This window comes from Lagenorhynchus albirostris, chromosome 2 (genome assembly GCF_949774975.1).
Source record: "Lagenorhynchus albirostris chromosome 2, mLagAlb1.1, whole genome shotgun sequence".
Classification (NCBI taxonomy): domain Eukaryota; kingdom Metazoa; phylum Chordata; class Mammalia; order Artiodactyla; family Delphinidae; genus Lagenorhynchus; species Lagenorhynchus albirostris.
The window spans coordinates 117815550-117842560 of record NC_083096.1 but is presented as its reverse complement, the minus strand read 5'-3'; the positions used below and the strand labels follow the sequence as shown (position 1 = coordinate 117842560).

The window sequence follows — 27011 nt, the reverse complement described above, 5'->3', positions numbered from 1 at the left end:
ATTGAACCATAGTTCCCTTATCTGTAAAGTGTAGATAACAATGGTACATATGTCATAAGGTCATTGTGAGGTTTATTTGACCTGATACATAAAAAGAGCTTTCCTAGCACAGGGCAGTACTCAGTTCTAATTTTAGTTGTTATTATTTGTGGCTGTATCTCTTACTCATAAGTGGCATAGCATGTTGCTCTTGTTTACAGGAGACTTTCTGCCTTTCCCATGATTTAGGATCCCATAACTGCCAGGATGACCAGTTCTTATGGTCTGATGCTGGCCTGTGTTTTGTTTTTTTTTTGCGGTACGCGGGCCTCTCACTTCTGTGGCCTCTCCTGTTGCGGAGCACAGGCTCCGGACACGCAGGCTCAGCGGCCATGGCTCACGGGCCCAGCTGCTGCGTGGCATGTGGGATCCTCCCAGACCGGGGCACGAACCCGTGTCCCCTGCATTGGCAGGCGGACTCTCAACCACTGCGCCACCAGGGAAGCCCTGGCCTGTGTTTTGATGGTGGTCCAGTTCTATGATAGAGTCTGCAGTTGTAGTAAAGATGTTCTCTTAACTGTATAGTTTGTTCTCATTCATTTACGAGTAAGTTTCTCTCATTGTAGCTCAATACAATCTCTATTTGGTTTGTAGAACATATCTTTTGATTGTATTCATTTCACATTTCCTATATTTTTTTCCTTAAAGAAATCACATGTGATATATATGTATATGTGTGTGTGTGTGTGTGTGTGTGTATATATATATAAACATTTTATTTATTTAAAATTTTTGTTATATTTTGTATTCTGGGATAAATGTATTTTATTCCTTTGAAAAGTGTCAGAAAAAAAATATAAAACTTTTTCTTTTTCGTAAGGCCTAGCAGCAGGGGACCATGTGGACGATTATTCCTAGGAGTTCTGGCATAAATTTTCCCTCTAAACAGACTCAAAAAAAGTGCAGGCCTGGGAGAAGATACCGGAATAGAAAATGAAAATACATGGATTCTACAAATGAACCTTCTCTAGAAAGATTAACATTTTGTTCTTTCAAGTATTATACTTTTTTTCTTCTCTATGCACTGTTCAGTTGAAAATTTTTCCCGCTCTTCATTTTGCACCTATTTCCTCAGCCGGCACGAAGCAGCAAAGATGCATACAGAATATTATGGTTTAGGGCAGTCCCATTCTAGGGGGAGCTATCTTGATATAGCATGCCCTGTTTTCTCACTTCTTTGTAACTGTCCATGTCTTTAGGCAGAGACAAAAATGTGCTGTCAATCGGACCATTGGTTAATCCTCTATCAGCATATCAAACAGAAAAAAAAATTTATTGTACAAGTGTTTGTATTTTGCAGCACTGATGTATACTTTAGGGATAGACAACATTTCACAGCTGTTCTAGAGTTGTGGTATAAGAAATACCACGTGTTTTTGTCCGTTTCTCCCTGCACTATAATATTTCTGTCTTACTTATCTCTGAATCATTCACCATGTGCAAATACTGTCTTAATTTTAATGAGTATTCAATAAATAGGAAATGAGTGAAATATTACCTTCTATATTCAACAATGTAGAAATTTATAAAATTCATGTATGGGAAAAGTTCATAGTTGAAAGATATATCCTGTTAGAGCCTCTACATTTCAATTTGTTACTTAAAAAAAAATCTATTATTTGGGAGTTACACTAGAGTAAGTTTTTTTCTCAAGGTTCTTGTAGTCACTGATGCAGAGATAAAATATTCTATTTTAAGAATAAATGCTAGAGTTAAATCACCACAAATATATTCAACTCTAAAAGTTACCTGTTGTATTGAGATGGATTCAGTGATTTATATAATGTACCTTTTCCAAAATTGCCATTAAGGCAATTTAAATGAAAATGAAATGAAATTTCTAATTTGCAATACTCATAGGTGCTGTGACATTTAAAAATCATTCATCTATACCTGGTTCTTTACTCACTAGTTGTCCAAATTAACACATAGATTGAACTTCTCAAACTTGGAGGTGTAATGAAATGGTTCCTTGGTAAAGCTTCCAGATGGACCACTGTCATCATCTGGTAAGACCGGATTGTAATTGCATAATCACAATTAGCCCCCATCTCTGTGGTTATTCAAGTGCCAACCCTAAAGATCAGTCTCTGGATGACCATGCTATAAGGGACAATAACTTGCTAATCAGTGAACTGTACTTCTGTGTATGCTTTCAGTCCTCAAAGAAAGTGTCCCTGAACTAAGTCTTTTATGATGACAGAAAGGAGGAAAGGAATGGTCTGCTTCTTGGAATAAGAAAGCTATGTGTGAGGGGCTTCCCTGGTGGCGCAGTGGTTGAGAGTCCACCTGCCGATGCAGGGGACACGGGTTCGTGCCCCGGTCTGGGAAGATCCCACATGCCGTGGAGCTGCTGGGCCCGTGAGCCATGGCTGCTGAGCCTGTGCGTCCGGAGCCTGTGCTCCGCAATGGGAGAGGCCACAACAGTGAGAGGCCTGCGTACAGAAAAAAAAAAAAAAAAAAAAAAAATGAAAGCTATGTGTGAAAATACCTGCTTTAGTGACTAGATGAGAACCATGTATAGTTGTCATAGACATTGTTCATATGAAAATAGATGTTAATAAAATGCTAGAAAATGGCTTTGTATCTAAAGAAGTTGGACATTCTACCAGAAATGGTTTTTTGATTATGTATTCATTTAAATTTCCTTAAAAAATGGTGCCAAGGAGAAATACAAACTCTAGCAGAAACAAAATTCATAATTAGTGAAGTCTGAGTAAACGAAGTTTTGATGTACTAGAAAAATTGCAAAAACTCATTATTTTAATTACTGCACCTGTGATCATGTACCAGCAAATAGCTCTGCCTATGGTACCCTTTATATGTCTTTATTATATTACTTACAAATGATAACTGTTTGCTTTCTTGTCAGTCTCTCATCATAGGGACTTCATTCATTTAATTCATTCAACAAATACTGACCTGCCCTACTCTATGCCAGGTGCTGGGGATACAGCAGAGAACCAGATAAAAATACATGCCTAAAAGATGGTATTTTAGTGGCAGAGACAGAAGTAAAACTAGATAAAGAAGCAAAATATATCATATGTTGGGATTTCTCTAAATATTGTTCTTTGCATCACTAGCATCTACCACAAGGCCTGGACATAGTAGACACTCAAACTACTCACTGCTGGCTTGATTTACTTTCGTGATTACTCAAAGGAACAGAATTATAATTCTTGAATTTACCATTGCTTTTAATTGTGAGCAGCCACTGGAGTGCTGATACCAGTCAACAAATATACAGACTTAGGGTAGGGGATGATGGAGTAACTTCCAGAATAAAACTTGAGTGACCATGAGCTCTATTATCTGTGAGTAAAGTAGCCTGGTAGATTCATTAATTTGGTGACCTTAACAGTTGATATTTGTACTATGGGGCCCAAATAAATGGAGATTTTATTTTAACACCTGTTTTGCTCTTTGCAGCTAGCAATGAACATAAACACTCTGGCCCATACACGTCTTTGATTTCATTATTTCTCTATTGTCTTAATGTTGAGTGTCTTGAGAAGTATCAGGTTAATTCATTTATTTTTTCACAGAGTATCCAAACATTTGGCCTTTCCACTTCTCAGTTAGAATTCTAATCATAAACAAAGATGACCAACTGTAACCTGCCAAGGTCCAATGGAAGATATTTTAGAAAATAACACATAATAGTTACATGTCAGGTAGCTCTTGGAAACTAGATGAAAGGCTGCGTGTGTGATGAGAATCTGTGCATGGCTCTCTGGAATCCAAGTTCCGGTGGGCTGGCTGGAGAAGAATGCTTTCAGGGCTTGTGAGGTGACTGTTGATGGAGCCTAGGGAAAATGGTAGACATTCCTCTTCTTACCCCAACTCCCAACCTTCTACCAGGCTTATCAGGGCTGAAATTCCCCAGCAATTCTGCAGCACCTCTCTCACATACACATAGACATTCATAAATGATTAACAATAGCTCTGATTCTTTAGTACCATAGTACAGGCTTACCTGGGAGATATTGTGAGTTCGGTTCCAGACCACTGCAATAAGCTGAATATCGCAATAAAACGAGTCATGAAATTATGGTTTCCCAAGGCATACAAAATTATATTTACACTATACGGTAGGCTATTAACTGTGCAATAGCATTATGTCTAACAAAAATCAAAATCCTCTGTAGTTCTACTATCTGGAGTTAACAAAGGAAAATATTGAAGTACACTCCAGGTTTTTTTTTCTATGCGTGCACAAAATTATTATTTTTTTTTAAATTGGGATCATACAGTGAATACAGTTTGGTAACTTGCAGGACATCCCTGGCAGTCCAGTGGTTAAGACTCTGCTTCCACTGCAGGGGGCATGGGTTCGATCTCTGGCTGGGGAACTAAGATGCCGCACATGCCATAGGGTGAAGTTTGGTAACTTGCTTTAAAAAAAATTAAGACTGAATCACAAACATCAATGCTTTCATTTTTTCCCATTACATGAAATTACCATAATTTATCCTTTGTTGCATACTTGGTTGTCCTGAATTTTCAATAATATACTATTGTCAACAATATACTATGATCTTTCTTTTACATGAATACTCCACCCACATCTTTACTGGTGGGTAAGTGGTTGGTGCTTCTCCCAAGCTAGGCCCTAAAGCAACCTCTCTTCCAGGTTGGGGCTGGGGGTCAAGGGAGGGAGAGAGAGGGAGTGCCTGGCCACTGCCCTGGTGTTCTGGAGAGAAGCCTGGGTACTGGCTGCCCTCAGCAGAGGACTCAATGGCTTTTCACGGCTGGTGACCACACTGCTGCTTGCAGGGAGGGAGGAGAGTCAAGTCAGAGAAGTGTGTGTCATGTAATTCAGGTGGGTTTTTTTTTTAATTTTTATTTTATATTGGAGTATAGTTGATTAACAATGTTGTGTTAGTTTCAGGTTGTTTCTAAACTAGGCCCAGCTGTTCCATGCAATTGCACCAAGCATCTTTGTTCCCGACTACACAGAGCCATGTCTTGGCTGGGCTCTGAAATCTCCAGGAACACACCTAGTCATAAATAGGAAATGCATTCACTTAATATTCATGAGGCAAGAGGAAGATTGATTCCTTCATTCTTGAACCAAAAAAACCCTCCCAAAACTCAGCAAATAGATTTTAAGTTCCATAAGGGCAGGAAATGTCTGCTTTGTTTGCCACTGTGTCCTCAGTGCCTAGCACATTTCCTGACACATAGCAGATAATCAACACATATTTGATGGGTAAAGAAAAAACATGAAGTGAAAATATTGGGTTGGCCAAAAAGTTTGTTCAGGTTTTCTTGTAAGATGTTATGGAGAACCTGAACGAACTTTTGGCCAACCCAATATCTCAATCCGATAGCCAATTGGGGCTTCGCTCTGCTTTCTTCTGAGACAAACAGGGCTCATATGGGCTTACTTCTTCAATCCCGCTGGCTAACTTGGGGAGCAGGGATATAGGACTCTGGACCTGACCCAGGTACTATTGTATGGGGACTAATTTTCTCTGTGTTTGATACATTTTTGATACTTTGATACATTTTTCCCCTACAAAAGGACCCATAAAGGAAAGAACCATTTCCCAAAGAATCTGTGTGGACTGCAAGATCTTGTTCCTTTTAGTGGCAACAAACCACCTTGGAATCCTTTACTAGTGGATGGTGTTGTGTTAAAACTTTTAGAAGTATTCTAAGCCTCACAATATTAGACCTCTGTGATGGATGAGCAGATGTTTCTCTGATGACTAGCTGCTGTGCTTCTAGAAACAGCCTCAATAAATAAAAAATAATACAATTTTATTCATTTCAGCACTTACTAAGGACATCTTAGGTATCAGCTTTGTACCAGATATTAGAAATGAAAATAAAAAGAAGAGATGATCATAGATATACAGGATAATACATAATTATCAGGCAGTGTGGCAAGTGATACAACTGGGTATAGACAGGGTGCTGGGGCAGCACAACTTGCTAATTCATCTCGGTGAAGTTGGGGAAAGTTTCATGGAGGTGAGCCCATTTTGACATGGGGTTTGAAGGATGGGTAGGAGTTTGTCAGGCAGAGAAAGGGGGAGTAGAAGTTCAAAATGAAGAGACTTACACAAGCCAAAGTTCAGAAGGGAATGGTGCATTTGGGACAGATGAGGCCTTTACAGCAGTTGGAGCAGGGGGTGTTGGCAGGAGAGATGAGGTTTAGAGGAGGATTTCAGATGCATCATCAAGAAGGCAATTAAGGAGTTTCTACTTTGTTGTGTAGATAATGAAGGTTTTGGTAAGGGACATTTTTCCTTCAACCATCAGTATCACCAGGCCAAATTAAGATATTTCTTCTTGATAATGACCCATCAGGAAGACCAAGAAGACTTGATTTTCTTTTCATTTGGGTTTTAGGCTTTTACATCTTCTCTTAATCCTGGTGGCATAATAATCTAAGTCTCCCTTAAGTTTTCAGTTTTACCTTTTGTTCATTTATTTGTTATTTGTTTTTATATCCTAGGTGTTTTCAAAGATATCTTGTTTGCTCTGCAGTTGTTCATTTAGAAGTTAAAGCTGGGCTCAGTGATTAGACCAGTTCTAACCTATAGCTGGGATCATTTATGGAACTTATTCTACAAAATGATCTCTTTAACATTATGAGTGGTCAGGAAATGGACACATGAGACCAAAATCTACATTGTTATCGTTAAGTCTCAATGGTAATGAAGAGGGGAACCCACTTCCTCAAAGCCCTTAGGAAATCCCATTGCATTTTGGAATATTTTAGCCAAGTTAAGGCTAGGGTAAGAGATGAAGGAAAGGGAATATGAAAGAGAAGACATTAGTATCATTGTAGTCACCAAGCAGAAAATTTTAAAAGTAACATTCCAGAACAATATAACATACCATGTGCAAATTAGTATCAGATGCGCTAAATAATTTTTTTAAAACTCTATAGTTTATCCAAACTTTAGCTTATCTATACTTTATTTGCATAAATAAACTTTAGTTTTTTCATTGAAATTTACAAATATGTGTTGGCTTTGAATTTTCTCTTCCCAGAAGTAAGAGAAGGTCTGTTGCTAGGATCAGTGTTTGTCCTCTCTTGGGTCATTCTATTTGTGCACATTTGACTTGCCAGATAAGTTATCATTTTTGTAGTTCTGATGTCAGTTTGAATTCAAAGGATTCAGATGTCTACATCAATGTTTCTGTGACTGTTCATTTCTTTTTCTCAGTATTTTGCAAAATAACATCACTTTGTGGAAAGTGAAATGAATAGCATAAAGCAGTTTGTTCAGTTAAAAAACTATAGGACTGAGCTTTGTGACCACCTAGAGGGGTGGGATAGGGAGGGTGGGAGGGAGACGCAAGAGGGAGGGATTATGGGAATATACGTATAGCTGATTCACTGTTATACAGCAGCAACTAAAACAACAATGTAAAGCAATTATACTCCAATAAAGATGTTAAAAAACAAAACAAAACTATAGGACTGAGAAAATGTCTCTCAGCTGATTTCCGTATTTTGTTTTGCAGGTGACAATGGCCAGCATTGGAATGAATAGGCAAGATTTTATGGGTGCCTGTGAAAGAACCCTTTTTACTCTTCGAATGGCAACATGGAATCAAATCTTAGATCCCTGGGTGTATATTCTTCTACGGAAAGCTGTCCTTAAGAGTCTCTACACATTTACCAGACGCTGCTGTGGAGTACATATCATCAGCTTACATGTTTGGGAGCTCAGCTCCATTAAAAATTCCTTAAAGGTTGCTGCTATTTCTGAGTCACCAGTTACAGAGAAAGTAACTCAGCAAACAAGCACCTAGTTCAGTAGGATGGTCAATCAGTGTAGGTCTAGGACCAAATTAAGGAAAGTTTTGGCAATATTTCAGTTAATGTATGAATACAGAAAGCCTAACTGGAAAAATCAACCCTCAGCCAGATAGTTTGGGGGGCACTTTTGTCAGATTTGGCTTTTGAAATTTGTTAAATTAACTGTATAATTGTGCATTTTCACATGTTTTTGTCAACTGGAGGTAAACGTGATGAACTAATGCCACAGGAGTCAAATTGAAAAAATTTTGGGCTTATCTGTGTTATTGATGCTTTGGAACAAGTAACTCTCTTGAAGCCTGTAGCATTTACTTGGCCTACTACCTGTGCAGTGAAATGGCTGTTTGGGGTTGTCACTGCTTTATAGCAGTTCCTTATAGACTAGGCACAGTGAAGCGGAGTGCCCTCTTTTGATCTGGTCTGTTTTACCCCAGATTATGTAGCCTCAATTAGTGTGTTGTCATGTCACAGTGGATTCATTGTGGCTTTTTATAATGACTTCCGCGTACGTGACGTGTGGCTGTCAGTTTGCCTGATCTTGTGAGCCTGTTTAGAATGAGCCTATCCTTGTTATATTTGACAGACATGACTGCTTGCTTTTATTATTATGGAGGTCAAGTGTTGTTTGAAGATATTCTTGTTAAGTCATAGTTTTCAAGTAATCACCATTTCCTCTGAAAATTCTAGTGTATAGTCAATAATTTTTAGAGAAACAAAGGCTCTGTGAGCACGTGTATAGGTGACATGCATTATAGCAGTTCCTAAGAAGCTCTGCCATGGATAATGCAAACCAGTAGAACTTAAACCCCAAGTGATGGATGCAAAGAACATTGGCAAATGCGCTTTACTTTTAGAGTCATTGACACAGTGTCATTTCTATGTCAGGGAACAAAAGAAACAGAACCTCTAGAGAATAATATTCAAAGACCATCTGCAGCTAGTGTGGTTCTTTCCACTTCCACACACACACATACACACACACACACTCTCACACACACAAAGAACATCAGAAATTTCAGTTGAAGAGGGCTCCTTAAATCTGTAATGTGGCATCTTCTAAAGCCTGTGCTACCAGTGCCGAGGAGAGGGTTGGCAATTAGCAGGCATTTTGAGACCCTTATAATGGCTAACCAAGAGATCAAGGGTTGAAATCTTTCCCCAAATTTCTCAGTGATATTTTAAACTTTATTTTTGCTTGTTTGTATAACTTAACCCAAAGAATTTTAGTAATCATTCAAAATGTCGTGGGTCTATCACAGCATAGGGTAGCTAGTTCTGCTTTATAATAGGGAAATGCATTTCTGTAGAAAGAGTCCCTTCATTAACTGGGGTCTGTTTTAAAATTAATCTTCCCCATGAGACTGATTTTAGATTCTCTAGGAAATTTGTGCAGTTCAATTAGACTTAAATTATTATTTTCACAAATTTTTGCTTTTGACTGGTAATTTACATTGGAAGTTATTGTTAACTTTGGTCAATGTTGGTAAATTTTGATGAATACATTAAAAGAAATTGGGGCTTCCCTGGTGGTGCAGTGGTTAAGAATCCGCCTGCCAATGCAGGGGACAGGGGTTCAAGCCCTGGTCCGGGAAGATCCCACATGCTGTGGAGCAACTAAGCCCGTGCGCCACAACTACTGAGCCTGCGTGCCACAACTGCTGAGGTCTGCACGCCTAGAGCCCGTGCTCCGCAACAACAGAAGCCACCGCAATGAGAAGCCCGTGCACCGCAACGAAGAGTAGCCCCCGCTCGCCACAATTAAAGAAGGCCCATGCACAGCAACGAACATCCAATGCAGCCAAAAATAAATAAATAAATTTAAAAAAAAAGAAAAAAATAAACAAACAGCCTCAGTGAAGATTTAAAGACAACTATCTTTTTTTCCAATGAATTTAAAGTACGGCAACATACATATACACACTGGCATATGATATTCTTAGTTTATGACCAGTAAATGATGAATCCTACAAATGCAGGTCATTCTCATATATAGAGTACTGAGTAGGTGCTTGATACTTGCCAAAACTGGAAAGAATTTCTCGGTGCAAATGAGCATGGATGTGCAAAGTTTTTGTGCATTTTTAAACTGGCAATTACATACTGGTTATTTTAAGATATATATATATATATATATATATATATATATATATATATCTCTTCAGTGTATATACTTAAAAAAAAGCCATTGCAGTTTGTTATCGTTGTTGTATTACATAAATGTTCTCATGTGTTTTAGGAGCACTTAAAGACTAAAAGAACTTGCAGATGGTTTAGAGGAGATATGTATTTCCTACAGTTGCTTGAGAGAGTGTTGGTGTTTTGTGAGATGAAGCACAAGGAACCAAAGCTCCAGGCTGGGTAGCATGCTGCAGCGAACACTCCCATAGAGCCTGATCTGGGAGAGATGTGGAGGAGAAACCCTCATTCAGAGTTTTAGGCCTCTTCTCCTTGTGGCTTCTACTCAAATGACAGAATTGTTGCTCTATATCATGACCCTTGGCCATTACGTCATTCTGGCCATGTGTGTCTGCATTGAGGAGATATTGTGACATGCCCATGTGTGGGAGAGTATGAGCTTAGCATACAAGATTTTGGGGAGTGACAGGGTGGTCATTCTCTGCATAACCTGGAAGGGTTATCTCTATTATCTGAGCATAGGTTTAGGGTAACTAAATTGGTTTTATGATGCTGTTAAAAAATAAACACCAAAAATTGAAAAAAAAATTAGTCAAAGAATATGTGTGTTTACATTGTGTTAGGCTTTTTTTGTCCACAGAAAATGAAATAAAGTGAACACAACACTATGCATATCTGACTTCAGAATTTTATTTCTGTTATTATATGTATTTCAGTGTAGTTTGACAATTTATTGTATACGAAATAATAAATGGAGCATCTACCAATAACTTTCATATATTTGTTCAAAGTACTGGAAGTAAATAGTGTTCAGCACATTTACCAGTTTTGAAGTTTTAAACTCTATTTTAAATTTTATCATTAGACCATCAGAGTAACTGAATTTCCCTTCTCATTGGATAAAGTAGTAGCTAGGCAACTTCACATGCAGTTTGATCAAATTATTTCTGGGGAATTATATTACTCTAGGCAAATTACTTGAAAATAGCAGACTTTTTCTGATGTTAGTGAACTTAAAAAAAAATGAGACCAAAAAACCCCCAACAGCACATGGGTTTCTATGCTTGTGAATGCAGAGACAGATAACACTGATTCATAATTAGCTGTAAGTGTATCCCCAAAACATTAGATTGTTTGCTGATGGATTTTAACTAGGTGATAGAAATATGTTCTTTAAACATTTTTTCTAAAGGTAGAAAGTTGCTTCTAACTATCTGTATTGCTGAAGTGGAAAATACTTAAAAGTTAACACACACACACACACACACACATATATACACAGATATATCTGTCTTGTAAAACAGATGGTCTTCTTTGATCATTTTCAGTCTTAAAATGAAAAACTTACTTCAGTTTTGTGCTAATCTGAGTTTAGAATCCAAATAAAATTATTTGTTAAATAAATAAAGTGTGAACATTTTGTGAAACTTATTGCTAGCATCACCTATATCACCATTATTGCTCTAAATTCATTGTCTAAGGTGAGAATATAAAGGATGGGAGTGTACATTTTCCTGCTTCTTCATCTGGAGGTCAGAATATTTTACCACCTGGTAAAGAATAGTGTTGGACTTCAACTTGTTATTGACATATTTTAACAGCAGATGAAATGTTATGTGAATAAATGTATTTTGTTCTCTTCATACTTGTTGGATTGTATAAGAGAGTAAAGAGTGATATGTGTATTTTGTGGCTTCCATCAGTATGCAACTCATGTAATTTTAGTGCTTTGACTAGTTTAAAACTTTAAACAAATGATTTTTAAAAAAATAAACTTGGACTGATGTTTATCAAGAGTGGTTATTTTTAGGAAGATCATATAAAACTTGGAACTCTTGAACCTACCTAAACTTCCATTTTTACCTGCTATTAGACGGGAAGAATTTCAGCTTGTTTTCCATTATTACCTTTTGCTATCCCTTTCCTGTCCACTCTTCTGTGACATCTGCTTTCTTTCTTTTACCTGTGCCTAATTTTATGTAGGTAGGTCATAATTCTGATGGGAATCTGATCATTTCCAAAACACAGTGGCCCAAGTATGCCTGTGATAACAAACAATCCGCAAATCTCAGTGCCATAAACCCAGAAAGGTTTGTATCTCACCTGTGGATGCTGTCCACTCAGAAGGGGAGCTCTGCTTACCGTAACCACTCAGAGACCTCAGGGGACAAAGCAGCCATCATCTTATATGTTGCTGTCTGCAGTGCTAAAGGGAACAACAGCCTGGTGAATCATGCACTAGCTCTTAGAGTTTATACCTGGAGGTGATACATATTACTTTTGCTCACACATTTCTGGCCAAAGCAAGTAATATGGCCCCACTAACTTCAAGCGGGGCAGGTAAATGCAATACTATAAAATGTCCAGGAGGAAAACTGAAAATAATTGGTAGATAGCACTAGTGATTTCCACATTAGGTAATTTTTTTTCATTATTGCCTTTCTAACGGCATTCAAACTGGAACCAGGTTTAAATTTTTTTTTTTTTAATTTAGAAACGTCGTGGGATTAAAAACATTTAGGTCTCATTCACCTAAGAATCTTGTAATCTATAAAGATAAGACAGAATGAATGCCATTATATATTCCACAAGCTTTTTGAAATTAATAGAAATTTTAGATGACAAAAAAACCCCACAAAACACCATAGAATAAAAAGTGAAAAACTTGGTTCTTAAAAATGCAGGGAGTGGGACCTTTCTGTACAATGCCTAAGAATAGCTTAGTTGCAACACTGTCTGAAATAGTTGCTTTTTTAATAAATGAGGATATTTGAAATTTATTTTTGCCTTTGCATTTTCAGTCTCCTTATAATTGAGTATCTTGATACCTTGATATACTCTTTGCCATTGAATTTTATTGAACTGTCAGAAAACCCAAAGTAGTATAATAGCACTAGAACAAGATTAAACTACATTTCTTTTCTTTTTCTCCAAGTCTCTTCATTTTGAACCCAAACATGACAGTATATGAAATGAATCAGAAACTTGGCTAAATTTAAACCTTAGGAATCTTGAGATGTAAGTTCATATACACCAAGTGTCCTGTTCAAAGATTCTGTAGGAAGTTATTGCAAAGAATTTCTGGCAGAGCTGTTTTTCTGCCCTGCAAAAATATCAACTGAAAGTAATATGATAAGGATATGATATGCAATTATGAAAAAGTAGTTGGAAGGTTTTTACATTATCAAAAATCTCATATTTGTTAAAGTATACTTTTTAGTTAATCATCTAGTTTGTGAAAGAATAATGAAAATACTGTTTTATATACATCTTATTCATAAAAAGGAAAGGTAGAATTATTGAAATCTAAAGGAACTATATTTTGGATTTGAAGTGCCCTTTACAATTTTACTTAAGATGTAAACTCAGTCTTAGAGTTTTGTATTTAATTTCATTTGAATTATTTTTAATGTCTGATTGGTAAACTCCAAATTAACAAAGTGCATCCTGCCGTTACAGTGCTACCTTTCCCATGTTAAAGGAGGCAATTCAACACTAGTACACACCAACATCATCTTAGCTTTAAAAAATGAGATCATATGAGACATCTATTGTGTTCTGCACTTCTTAATTTCAATTGTCCATGTCAATATATTCAGAATACTCTTCTTTAAAAGCTAAATAGTATTATATAATATAAATGTGCCATAACTTAAAGAAACAATTTTCCTATTGAAGGAGAGTTGTTTTTGTTTCCAGTAATTTCCCTTTTTTAAATAATGCTATTTTGATATGCATACCTTTATACTTTGTGTGTGTGTATGTTGTGGAATTGCTGGCTTAAGACATGCTCATTTTCAGTGTTCATATGCATTGCTAAATTGTGCAGTGTGTACAGCCATTCTCTTCTAAGAGAAGATGCCCTATTCCTGACATCACCACATCACCTAGCGTGTATTCCAGCAATCTTTTTTTTTTTTTTTTTTTGTGATACGCGGGCCTCTCACTGCTGTGGCCTCTCCTGTTGCAGAGCACAGGCTCAGCGGCCGTGGCTCACGGGCCCAGCCGCTCCAAGGCATGTGGGATCTTCCCAGACTGGGGCACGAACCCGAGTCCCTTGCATCGGCAGGCGGACTCTCAACCACTGCGCCACCAGGGAAGCCCTCCAGCAATCTTTTCATGACAATAAAATCACCAATCTTATTGGCAAAAATAAAGCATATTTAAGTCATTCTTTAGGTTACTTGCATTTCACTTTGCTAATGAAGATGAGCATGTTTTCATACATTTATTAGTCATTTGTGCTTCCTCTATAAATTTCCTGTTCCTGACCTTTATCTATTTTTAATACACTCATTTTTTCCTCTTGACTTGCGGGAAGACTGTGTATATTAAGGATATTATCTTTGTCAGCTTAGGCTGCTCTAATGAAGTACCATGGACTGGATGACTTAAACAACAGAAATTTATTTCTCACAGTTCTGGAGGCTGAGAAGCCTAAGATTAAGGTGTCAGTCAGTTAGATAACTGGTGAGGGCTCTCTTCCTAGCCATCTTCTTTCTGTATCCTCACATGGCAGAGAGAGAGAGAGAGAGAGAGAGAGAACAAACTGCTGTCTGGTCTCTTCTTATAAGGGCACTAATCCCATTATGAAGACCTTGCCTTCGTGACCTCATCAAAACCTAATTACCTCCCAAAGGCCCCATCTCCAAATACCATTACATTGGGGGATAGGGCTTAAACATAGGAATTTTGTGGGGTAGGCAGACACAATTCAGTCCATAGCAATTATTAATACTTTTTGATATATGTTACAAATACTTTTGTACCAGGCTTCCATTTTCTTCTGCATTGAAGGTGTCTTTCACTATATAAGAATTTTACGTTTTTACTTAGGTAGAACTAACCTTTTATGGATTCCTTCTTTTGTTTCTTGTTTAGAAAGTCCTTCTGTCCTCAAAGGTTATAAATATATCCCCCTATGTCATTTTCTACAATTCAAGTTTTGTTTTTTATCTTTAAATTGTGTAGTTTTCATGGAATTTATATTCTTATGTCATGTGAGATGGGTATCTAACTTTCCTTTTTAAATCCCAGATGTATAACCAATAGATCCAACATCATGCTAGCAATTTCAGAAATTTTTTTTAAGTTATATTCTTGAAGTCTTATCTTGGGTAGATTTCTATTAGGCTTTTTGAAATACTGCACTCAGCCCATCTGGCCTCTATTATTAACTCAGGATGGAAAACAGTTGTCTAAACCACACAAAAGTAATACTACATTTAGTATTCAACAATACCGCTAAGACCTATCACTACTAGGACTCAGCCTTTCAATTGTTTTTCCAGAAAAGAATACAATTTTATGTACTGCCATTTTTCCTGTTTGCCATATGTTTTCTGTGACCATCAACAGCTTCCAGCTTAAGGTTAAGCGGGTTAATGAGGAGATGTATTATTTTGCTGGGGCTGTTATAACAAAGGACCACAGACTGGGTGGCTTAAACAACAGAAATTTATTTTTTCACATTTCTGGAAGGTAGAAGTCTGAGCTCAAGGTGTCAGTTGGGTTGATTTCTACTGAGGCCTGTCTCCCTGCCTTGTAGATGTCTTTCTTTTCCCTTTATCTTCACATGGTCTTTTGTCTGTGTCTAATATCCTATTCTGATGAGGACACCTGTAATATTGGAGTAGGGCCCACCTTAGAGTTCTCATTTAACCTCAATGACCCTCTTTAACCACCCTATCTCTAAATTCAGCCCCATTCTGAGGGACTGGGGAACTACGACTTCAACATATGCATTTCAGAGGGACACAATTCAGCCCATAACAAGAGTATAGTCTGAGACATTAAGATAAAGTTATGGTAGATGGACCATACAAGAGTTGAGTCTTACCTCAGGTTTATTATCCAGTGGTTCTCAAATGTTAGTATGCATCTCTTTTACATGGAGGTCTTGCTAAATCAGATTGCCAGGCCCCATCCCAGTGAGTGATTCAGTAGGTCTTGGGAGGAACCACTGAATTTACATTTTTAACAAGATCCCAAGGGAAGGTCCCTAGGCAATGCTGGTCTGAGGAACACACTTTGAGAACCACTGGCCTAATCAACTAGGCTAACTAGCCACAGATGGCATGATATGAAACATACAAAGAACCACGAAGCTTTTTGACAGTGCAAAACTGTACCACTGTTTTAGTACTGGCATTTTAATTATTTTCCTAAACACATTTTTTGCTCCAAGCCCAAACAAATTTGACCTGAAAAATGTAAGAACTATCCAGAAAGTGGCTAGAAGAACATGGGCTAATATAGATTGACAGTAAAAATTGTATACAAAAAGACAAAGCAGACCTAAGTGAGGCCACGGTTTAGATGCCTATAAATTTCTTACTGGTGTCAAAGGAATTTTTGTGTTATGTTGTAGACTGGCAAAATTCCCATAGTCTAAAAATATTGCTTACCTTTTAATTCTAACCAAAAGCTTTTAACAAGGTTGTTTGGATAAATTTTATATTTTCCTCCCTACACTTTCAGTGTTTATAATCTTTTTGATCCTTGTGTTTTCCACTCTTGCTTGAGTCCAGATGATCTTAAAATAATTCCCTGCTCTGGTAAGATAAATCTTCAGTCAGTTTTTGGCTTCCCAGAGGGGTACTGAGACTTTTCAGTTTCCAAATAAAATATAACACTAATACTTTTGGGTCAAGTAAATTATTAGAGTGGTTTTTATTAAAAAACAAACAGAATAACAGTAGACAACAAATGGACCAAAACTAAATACTTGAATACAAAATCTTGAATACAAAATCTCATGCTAAAGGCATTAAAATACAAGGTCTTTTATACAACTCCAAATAAATGGTATTTCTAAGGTAAAGGGGAAAAAAGCTACAGAAGCAAAAGCCCAGGCTGTGCTTTTTCAAAACACAGTTCTACCTAGGAAAGTTCCTCTCCCTCTTAAGAATAATATATCATTGGTTACTGGGAGACTTACAAAGACTATCAAACATAAACACAGATAAAAATGTTTTAAGTAGCTACTTCTTTAAATAAATATATCATTCTGAAATCTCAGTGCCAAATGTACTAATTTATAAAACTTGGACTATTAAAAGAGTGGAAAACAGCAACTGGATATAGTTTTCTGAAGACTGTGACATTTGTCATCACTTTATGATTTTGGTTTTATAAGATTAGTGATTTCCTCACAGCAATGCTCAGGCAAAACAGAGAGCTTAAAAATGTCCTGAGAATTAAAGAAGCTAAAGTTAGAAGCACTACATAGCTAGTTGCTTTCCAAATTGTGGTTGGGCAGATATTAAAATTGTCATTTAGTGATGCTTTCAGTAATGCCTTAAGAAACAATGGCATTTCCCATGAGGTAGCATTTGCCAGATGATCTAGCTGAGGCTCTTGTGGATCCTACCCTCTTTCTGGTTTGTGGTACACACCTCCCAGCCCTTATTAATTGCACTAATCAGAAACTTGTGGTGTTTGGGAAGAGTGTTCCAAGAAGAACTCCATGTGCCAGGGCCTTGAGGTGAAAAGCAGCTTGGATCTGTGTGGTGGTTGTAGTTTCGTGCTATAATAAGGAGGTATCAACTGGCTTTGAGGGCAAGTTGTTGGCCCTCTACTGATTTAAGCCCAATATAGCTTATGTCCAACTAAAATAGAAATACATTTTGGACTAGCTTGCCTTAACCTGTCAAGAGAACCTATCGTCGGTTGTGATTCAGTTCAGAACTGATTCAGCAATTCAATCTGACCTAATGAAGCAGCATCAACCACTTAGCTTACGGGCTGGCATTGCAGTCATTCACCTGTACATGTTTAGAAACTTCCCATAATTTTGATTTGCAGGGAGTAAGCATGAGGGGAAAAGAATGATTTTAATGTCTCTAGCTTCAGAAGAAAAACATCTGCAAGAATGGAAGATGATCCACCATCACATTACAACACTGCTCTTGGAAATAATTCAACTCTCATAAGCATTGCCAGTAATTCTTTATAAAATTATGATCACCCCCCTGAAATTCACCATTTCACTTGTAATGCTGAGTAAATTTTGCAAGTAGGTAAGAGTGTCATTATTAAATTTGTAACTATCAATATCATCTGCACCTGTGTGGTTCGACCTTCACTTGCCCAACGACACATTTCTTTATGGATTTAAATCATTTTTTCTCTGATAATTAAGCGAGGGTAGATGGCTGCTGAGTCCCAACATGTAAGCTTTTAAATTTTGCTCTTCATTACAATTACTACTGCAAGTCAAATATCACATTTTACCTGATCTATAGCTGCCTAGCTGTTGTTTTTTTAAACCACTTTGTTTCCCAAAGAGTCACCACTTTGACCATTTACCCTGAGTGTGGAATTTTCTTCCTAAAAATAACTATGACTATTTTACCTACCTGCTTTTGAATTATTTCCATTCTTCTTTGCCTTCAAATTTGGTCCAAAGTACTTAGTATGACAAACAAAGCTCTTCACTATCTTGTCTATAGTGGATCTTTTCTGGAGAGTCTGAGCAAACCTATAAACCATCCAGCCTTCGCTGAGATTTCTGAGTCTCCTTTTATCATTTTCAGAGGTTTTTACCAATAACTATTCTTGTACTCTGAGACTAATTGAATCTGACCACAAGTAGACCTCTTTATCAAGTTCTGAAAATCGGATTCTCTTGCCTGAAATTTTATTCATAAGCTTATCAGTGATCTAATTTGATCTTTACTTGGTATTATTATTCCATTATATTATTATGTCATTTTAAGTAGACAAAATCTATAGCTTGGTGAAACCATTTGCTTAAGAGCACAGAGAGAGGATTAAAACACCAGTCTTAAAATTGAGGCTACATTGCTGCTGTGAAAAATAATTTTTAATGTGGTGGTATAATTAAAGAGCCACATGAATTACCTAATTTATAGGACTGGACATTGAAGCCATTATTAAGAATTCTATTAGTCTGATGTTATTTAAAAGTTATCAAAGGATTCTGCATAAAGAAGATGTGGCACATATATACAATGGAATATTACTCAGCTGTAAAAAGAAACAAAATTGAGCTATTTGTAGTGAGGTGGATGGACCTAGAGTCTGTCATACAGAGTGAAGTAAGTCAGAAAGAAAAAAACAAATACCGTATGCTAACACATATATATGGAATCTAAAAAAAAAAAAAAGGCTCTTAAGAACCTAGGGACAGGACAGGAATAAAGATGCAGATGTAGAGAATGGACTTGAGGACATGGGGAGGGGGAAGGGTAAGCTGGGATGAAGTGAGAGAGTGGCATGGACATACATAAACTACCAAATGTAAAATAGATAGCTAGTGGGAAGCAGCCACAAAGCACAGGGAGATTAGTTCAGTGCTTTGTGACCACCTAGAGGGGTGGGATAGGGAGGATGGGAGGGAGACGCAAGAAGGGGTAAATATGGGGATATATGTATATGTATAGCTGATTCACTTTGCTATAAAGCAGAAGCTAACACACCATTGTAAAGCAATTATACTCCAATAAAGATGTTAAAAAAGAAAAAGAATCCATTGTGAAATAAACCAGAGTGCCAACTACAACTGTGGTACAAAAATATGCATGTTACAAAAGTTAATGTACCAGAAAAAACCCTGAAATTTCTACTGAGCTTTTTTTCTAAATGCACATAAAATATGTGATATTGCTCTAAAATAGAATGATGAATTTAGTGAAAAGTTCCCCAGTCATCAGAATCTTTTTACAGACAGTAAATTTATAAAAGAGTAGCCATGAAGTACAGATCTATAATTACTTTGTTTTCTCTCATGTTTCTGCTGTTGAAGCTCAGTGTTCAGTGGGATTTAAAACATGTCATTAGCTGTATTCTAAAAGGTCTAAGTAAAATAGAATAATATGCTATCAGATTCATTAAGGGAATGAATTGGCTTTTAGCCAATCACTTCAAAATTGATACGCAGTACTTACTAAAAGAGTATGTTGCCCCAAATTCCTTTCAACTAGTGGGAGCCCTATAACTAAATTCTGGTCCATGGATATCAGGAGAAATGTTTTGTAGGACTTGTTTTGTAGGAGAAAAATTGACTGAAAGAAGTTACTACAGTTAGTTGGAGTCCATTATTTCCCATTATACCTTTCCTCCTTCTGCAACTGAGACACGATGACTGAAGGTCTTCCTACCATTTTGGATTGTGTGGTTACCTGCCTATGTTTTTCTCTAAGAGTTTTATAGCATCTGGCCTTACATTTAGGTCTTTAATCCATTTTGAGTTTATTTTTGTGTATGGCATTAGGAAGTGTTCTAATTTCATTCTTTTACATGTAGCTGTCCAGTTTTCCCAGTACCACTTATGGAAGAGGCTGTCTTTTCTCCATTGTATATTCTTGCCTTCTTTATAAGAAATAAGGTGGCCATATGTGCGTGGGTATATCTCTGGACTTTCTATACTGTTCCATTGATCTATATTTCTGTTTTTATGCCAGTACCATGCTGCCTTGATTACTGTAGCTTTGTAGTATAGTCTGAAGTCCAGGAACCTGATTGCTCCAGCTCCACGTTTCTTTCTCAAGATTGCTTTGGCTATTCGGGGTCTTTTGTGTTTCCATGCAAATTGTGAAATTTTTTGTTTTAGTCTGTGAAAAATGCCATTGGTAGTTTGATAGGGATTGCATTGAATCTGTAGGTTGCTTTGGGTAGTAGAGTCATTTTCACAATGTTGATTCTTCCGATCCAAGAACATAGTATATCTCTCCATCTGTTTGTATCACCTTTAATTTCTTTCATCAGTGTCTTATAGTTTTCTGCATACAGGTCTTTTGTCTCCTTAGGTAGGTTTATTCCTAGGTATTTTATTCTTTTTGTTGCAATGGTAAATGGGAGTGTTTCCTTAATTTCTCTTTCAGATTTTTCATCATTAGTATATAGGAATGCAAGAGATTTTGGCACATTAATTTTGTATCCTGCTACTTTACGAAATTCATTGATTAACTCTAGTAGTTTTCTGGTAGCATCTTTAATATTCTCTATGTATAGTATCATGTGGTCTGCAAACAGTGACAGCTTTACTTCTTCTTTTCCAATTTGGATTCCTTTTATTTGTTTTTCTTCTCTGATTGCTGTGGCTAAAACTTCCAAAACTATGTTGAATAACAGTGGTGAGAGTGGGCAACCTTGCCTTGTTCCTGATTTTAGAGGAAATGCTTTCAGTTTTTCACCATTGAGAACGATGTTGGCTGTGGGTTTGTCATATATGGTCATTATAATGTTGAGGTAAGTTCCCTCTATGCCTACTTTCTGGAGGGTTTTTCTTTTAATCATAAATGCGTGTTGAATTTTCTTGAAAGCTTTTTCTGCCCCTATTGAGATGATCATATGGTTTTTATACTTCAGTTTGTTAATATGGTGTATCACATTGATTGATATGGGTATACTGAAGAATCCTTGCATTCCCGGGATAAACCCCACTTGATCATGGTGTATGATCCTTTTAATGTGCTCTTGGGTTCTGTTTGCTAGTATTTTGTTGAGGATTTCTGCATCTATGTTCATCATTGATATTGGCCTGTAGTTTTCTTTCTTTGTGGCATCTTTGGGTTTGGTGTCAGGGTGATGGTGGCCTCGTAGAATGAGTCTGGGAGGGTTCCTCCCTCTGCTATATTTTGGAAGAGTTTGAGAAGGATAGGTGTTAACTCTCCTCTAAATGTTTGACAGAATTCGCCTGTGAAGCTATCTCATCCTGGGCTTTTGTCAGAAGATTTTTAATCACAGTCTCAATTTCAGTGCTTGTGATTGGTCTGTTTATATTTTCTATTTCCTCCTGGTTCAGTATTGGAAGTTTGTATTTTTAAGAATTTGTCCATTTTTTCCCAGTTGTCCATTTTATTGGTATATAGTTGCTTGTAGTAATTTCTCATGATCCTTTGTATTTCTGCAGTGTCAGTTGTTACTTCTCCTTTTGCATTTCTATTTCTAATTCTGTTGATTTGAGTTCTCCCTTGTTTTCTTGAAGAGTCTGGCTAATGGTTTATCAATTTTCTTTGTCTTCTCAAAGAACCAGCTTTCAGTTTTATTGATCTTTGCTATTCTTTCTTTTATTTCTTTTTCATTTATTTCTGATCTGATGTGTATGATTTCTTTCCTTCACTAACTTTAGGTTTTTTTTGTTCTTCTTTCTCTAATTGCTTTAGGTGTAAGGTTATCTTGTTTATTTGGGATGTGTCTTGTTTCTTGAGGTGGGATTGTATTGCTATAAGCTTCCATCTTAGAATTGCTTTTGCTGCACCCCATAGGTTTTGGGTCATTTTGTTTTCATTGCCATTTGTTTCTAGGTATTTTTTTATTTCCTCTTTGATTTCTTCAGTGATCTCCTGGTTATTAAGTAGTGTATTATTTAGCCTCCATGTGCTTGTATTTTTTACAGATTTTTTCCTGTAATTGATAACTAGTCTCATAGTGTTGTGGTCAGAAAAGTTACTTGATACGATTTCTATTTTCGTAAATTTACCAAGGCTTGATTTGTGACCCAAGATATGATCTATCCTGGGGAATGTTCCACGAACACTTGAGAAGAAAGTGTACTCTGTTGTTTTTGGATGGAATGTCCAATAAGTATCAATTAAGTCAATCTTGTTTAATGTGTCATTTAAAGCTTGTGTTTCCTTATTTATTTTCATTTTGGATGATCTGTTCATTGGTGAAAGTGGGGTGTTAAAGTCCTCTACTTTGACTGTGTTACTCTTGATTTCTCCTTTTATGGCTGTTAGCATTTGCCTTATGTACTGAGGTGCTCCTACGTTTGGGTGCATAAATATTTACAATTATTATATCTTCTTGGATTGATCCCTTGATCATTATGTAGTGTCCTTCTTTATCTCTTGTAATAGTCTTTGTTTTAAAGTCTATTTTGTCTGATATGAGAATTGCTACTCTAGCTTTCTTTTGATTTCCATTTGCATGGAATCTCTTTTCCTATCCCCTCACTTTCAGTCTGTATGTGTCCCTAGGTATGAAGTGGGTCTCTTGTAGACAGCATATATACGGGTCTTGTTTTTGTATCCATTCCGCCAGTCTATGTCTTTGGGCTGGAGCATTTAATCCATTTACATTTAAGGTAATTATTGATATGTATGTTCCTATTACCATTTTCTTCATTGTTTTGGGTATATTACTGTAAGTCTTTTCCTTGTCTTGTGTTTCCTGTCTAGAGAAGTTCCTTTAGCATTTGTTGTAAAGCTGGTTTGGTGGTGCTGAATTCCCTTAGCTTTTGTTTATCTGTAAAGGTTTTAATTTCTCTGTCAAATCTGAATGAGATCCTTGCTGTGCAGAGTAATCTTGGTTGTAGGTTTTTCCCTTTCATCATTTTAAATATGTCCTGCCATTCCCTTCTGGCTTGCAGTGTTTCTGCTGAAAGATCAACTATTAACCTTATGGGGATTCCCTTGTAAGTTATTTGTTGTTTTTCCCTTGCTGCATTTAATATATTTTCTTTGTATTTAATTTTTGATAGTTTGATTAATATGTGTCTTGGCATGTTTCTCCTTGGATTTATCCTGTATGGGACTCTCTGTGATTCCTGGACTTGATTAACTATTTCCTTTCCCATATTAGGGAAGTTTTCCACTATAATCTCTTCAAATTTTTTCTCAGTCCCTTTCTTTTTCTCTTCTTCTTCCGGGACCCCTATAATTCGAATGTCGGTACATTTAATGTTGTCCCAGAGTTCTCTGAGACTGTCCTCAATTCTTTTCATTCTTTTTTCTTTATTCTGCTCTGCAGTAGTTGTTTCCACTATTTTATCTTCCAGGTCACTTATCCGTTCTTCTGCCTCAGTTATTCTGCTATTGATTCCTTCTGGAGAATTTTTAATTTCATTTATCATGTTGTTCATCATTGTTTGTTTGCTCTTTAGTTCTTTTAGGTCCTTGTTAAACGTTTCTTGTATTTTCTCCATTCCATTTCCAAGATTTTGGATCATCTTTACTCTCATTATTCTGAATTCTTTTTCAGGTAGACTGCCTATTTCCTCTTAGTTTGTTAGGGCTGGTGGGTTTTTACCTTGCTCCTTCACCTGCTGTTTCTCTGTCTTCTCATTTTGCTTAACTTACTGTGTTTGGGGTCTCCTTTTTGCAGGCTTCAGGTTCGTAGTTCCCATCGTTTTTAATGTCTGTCCCCAGTGACTAAGATTGGTTCAGTGGGTTGTGTAGGCTTCCTGGTGGAGGGGACTGGTGCCTGTGTTCTGGTGGCTGAGGCTGGATCTTGTCTTTCTGGTGGGCAGGACCATGTCCAGTGGTGTGTTTTGGGGTGTCTGTGACCTTATTATGATTTTAGGCGGCCTCTCTGCTAATGCGTGGGGTTGTGTTCCTGTCTTGTTAGTTGTTTGGCATAGGGTGTCCAGCACTCTAGCTAGGTTGGTGAGTGGAGCTGGGTCTTAACATTGAGATGGAGATCTCTGGGAGCGCTTTCACTGTTTGATATTATGTGGAGCTGGGAGGTCTCTGGTGGACCAATGTCCTGAACTCAGCTCTCCCACTTCATAGGCACAGGCCTGACATCCAGCCGGAGCACGAAAACCCTGTCAACTACATGCCAGGTATGTGGGGAGTTTCTTGCCTTTTGGGAAGTCTGAGGTCTTCTGCCAGCATTCAGTCAGTGTTCTGTAGGAGTTGTTCCACATGTAGATGTATTTTTGATATATTTGTGGGGAGGAAGGTGATCTCCACGTCTTACTCGTCCACCATCTTGAAGGTCTCTTCACAATGGAGTCTTAAGTTGTGTCTTTTTTGACACAGAGATACTTTATTCAAACATGCATTCATTTGATTTTTATCTTGATTTTCCTACTTTTGACAGGAAAATGGCTTTGTAGATGCTGCTGGGTTTCCCCAGCCACATCCTCTCCACCCTTTGATTTTGGAAGTGACTGTGGTGGGTACTTCCCTGATTCCTACTTCAAGCCCTAGCAGTATCGCTCAGTTTTTTCTGCCTCAGGGCTTTCCCCAAAGTTAAGGGAGCTGATTCTGCCCAGAGTTGGTTGGGGCAGGTGGTGGGGTGGTGGAATGAAGTGTCCCTAGTTGCAGCCCTCAACTAATGTAGAGAGGGGGAAGCAGTGGATGAATACATCAGCTCCCATTATTTGAAGGAAAAATTCTGAGGTGGCATCTTCACAGTTCTCAGAGGTCCTTGGGGAGGACTGTGTCTTCATTGTTTACTGCAGCACCAGTTCAGTAAAGGATATTCCCTTGTTTTTCTCTCCTTCGTTTTCTCAGTCTTCCTAACTCCCTCATTCTGGCTTCCTTCATTCCTTCCCAAATAAACTCTCTGCGTTCAAGTCCCTGTCCCAGGCTGTGCTCTCTGAGAAACCCAACCAAGACTCACATTTACAAGAAATGTTCAACTTTTCTAACTCTGTTATTAGAAAAACTATATCAACAACAGCATAAGAACACTGATGTTTATCCCTTCCTACTCAGCCCTAGTTTTTGAATAAAACAAGGAATAGTGCAGATTAAAGTAAACTGGAAAGAGTTATTTCCTACGCAAAGGGAACAGTGCAACTTAGTTCCAGTCTATTTGTAATTCCTGGGAATGGGCTAGATCTCTTAATTTTTCAAAAGGACATGGAATATTGCTAATTGAAGTTTTCAAAATAAAGTATTCAAAATAATTGTATTTAGTATGGATTGCTTTTAGTCTGGATTAAGTCTTTGGATTAGCAGTTAATAAAATAAAATTACAATGTCAGTAAATGGCTTTCCTGCAAGATAGCCAGACCAGTTGGTGTCAAGTAAGTAGGAATAAACATAATAAAAATGTTCAGAATCTAAATGAAAAATACAAAGTCTTATTGAGAGACACCAAAGAATATTTGAAAATTGTTAAGATGTAAATCTTCCCTAAATTAACCATTAAAACTAGCACAATACTAATGAAAATTACATCAATTTTTTTCAATCTGAAAAAATATAAAGGTCATTTAAAAATAAACAAAATTAACCTGATTGTTTCAAAAAATAGGAAAGATACTTGCTAAAGCAGAGAGTATTAAATTTATTATAAGTTAGAGTAATTAAAACCTTGTGGAACCACAATAATATATCATTTCACACCCACTAAGATGGCTATAATAATAATAAACCAGGATTAACAAGTGTTGGTGGGGATGTAGAGAAGTTTGTGGTGGGAATGTAAAATGGGGAAACTGCTATGGAAAACAGTTTGAAGTTTTCTCAAAAAGTTAAACATAGAATTAGCATATGACCCAGCAACTCCACTTCTAAGAATATACCCAGAAGAACTGAAACAGGTGTTCAAACAAAAACTTGTACACAAATGTATCACCAAAAAGTGGAAACAATGCCCATCAGACATCAGTTGGGGCCAATATTTACAGAATTTTGAAGAGAAAAGTTTTGATCAAAGAAAATTATATCCAGTCAAGGTGTTGGTCACGTGAGTTGCTAATGAAAAAATAAATTCAGATACACAATAGTACAGAGAATTTACCCTAAAAGGATACTTTTTGAGAAATACTTCAAGTCATATATATGTCAACAGAAAAATAAATAAAGGTCTATAACCCCAAAATGGGTAATTTATGGTGTTAGAGGAATGGGATGAGTGTGAAAAACATTTCAATATAAAATAAATTGTAAGCAATTATTTTAAAATATTGCTTTAAAATACTGTAAATATCAAAAGTAATTCTTAAATGAAAACACATGTAATATTAAAAATGATAATTTGATATGACTAATATATATTGAACTCCTAGGTTATATTTACAAATATAGATTGGGAAGAAAAAAATAAGTAAATTCCCATTTTACTTGGAGTGGTGGTAAGGCAAATTCATTATTGATTTTGGTAATCAGAAAATTATAGTATTTTTATTTTTTTATCTTAATGTGATTAGCAGCATATTTTAAAGCAGGATATATCATTGTTAAATCACTGGAGTAGATAAAAGCTAAGAATGTTTAGTCTATGCAATAAAATGTAAAAGAAATGAGTATTTTTTTTAAAGAGGAAGTATGAAATAAGAGAACTGTTATATCAGTTATGAAAATGGATACAAATAGCTTAATTTCCCCTATTACATAGCAACATT

General features: G+C 36.8%; 1 protein-coding gene across 1 annotated transcript in view; it reads left to right on the top strand.

Moving 5' to 3' along the window:
* The window catches only part of PTGFR (prostaglandin F receptor), a 52562-nt gene extending 44717 nt beyond the window's left edge, over window positions 1–7845 (top strand). The window contains exon 2 of the mRNA XM_060142519.1: window positions 7528–7845. Within this exon, the coding sequence (XP_059998502.1) occupies window positions 7528–7818 (291 nt within the window). The 3' untranslated portion in view covers window positions 7819–7845. The remainder of the gene's footprint in view (window positions 1–7527) is intronic.
* Window positions 7846–27011: the final 19166 nt, after the last annotated feature.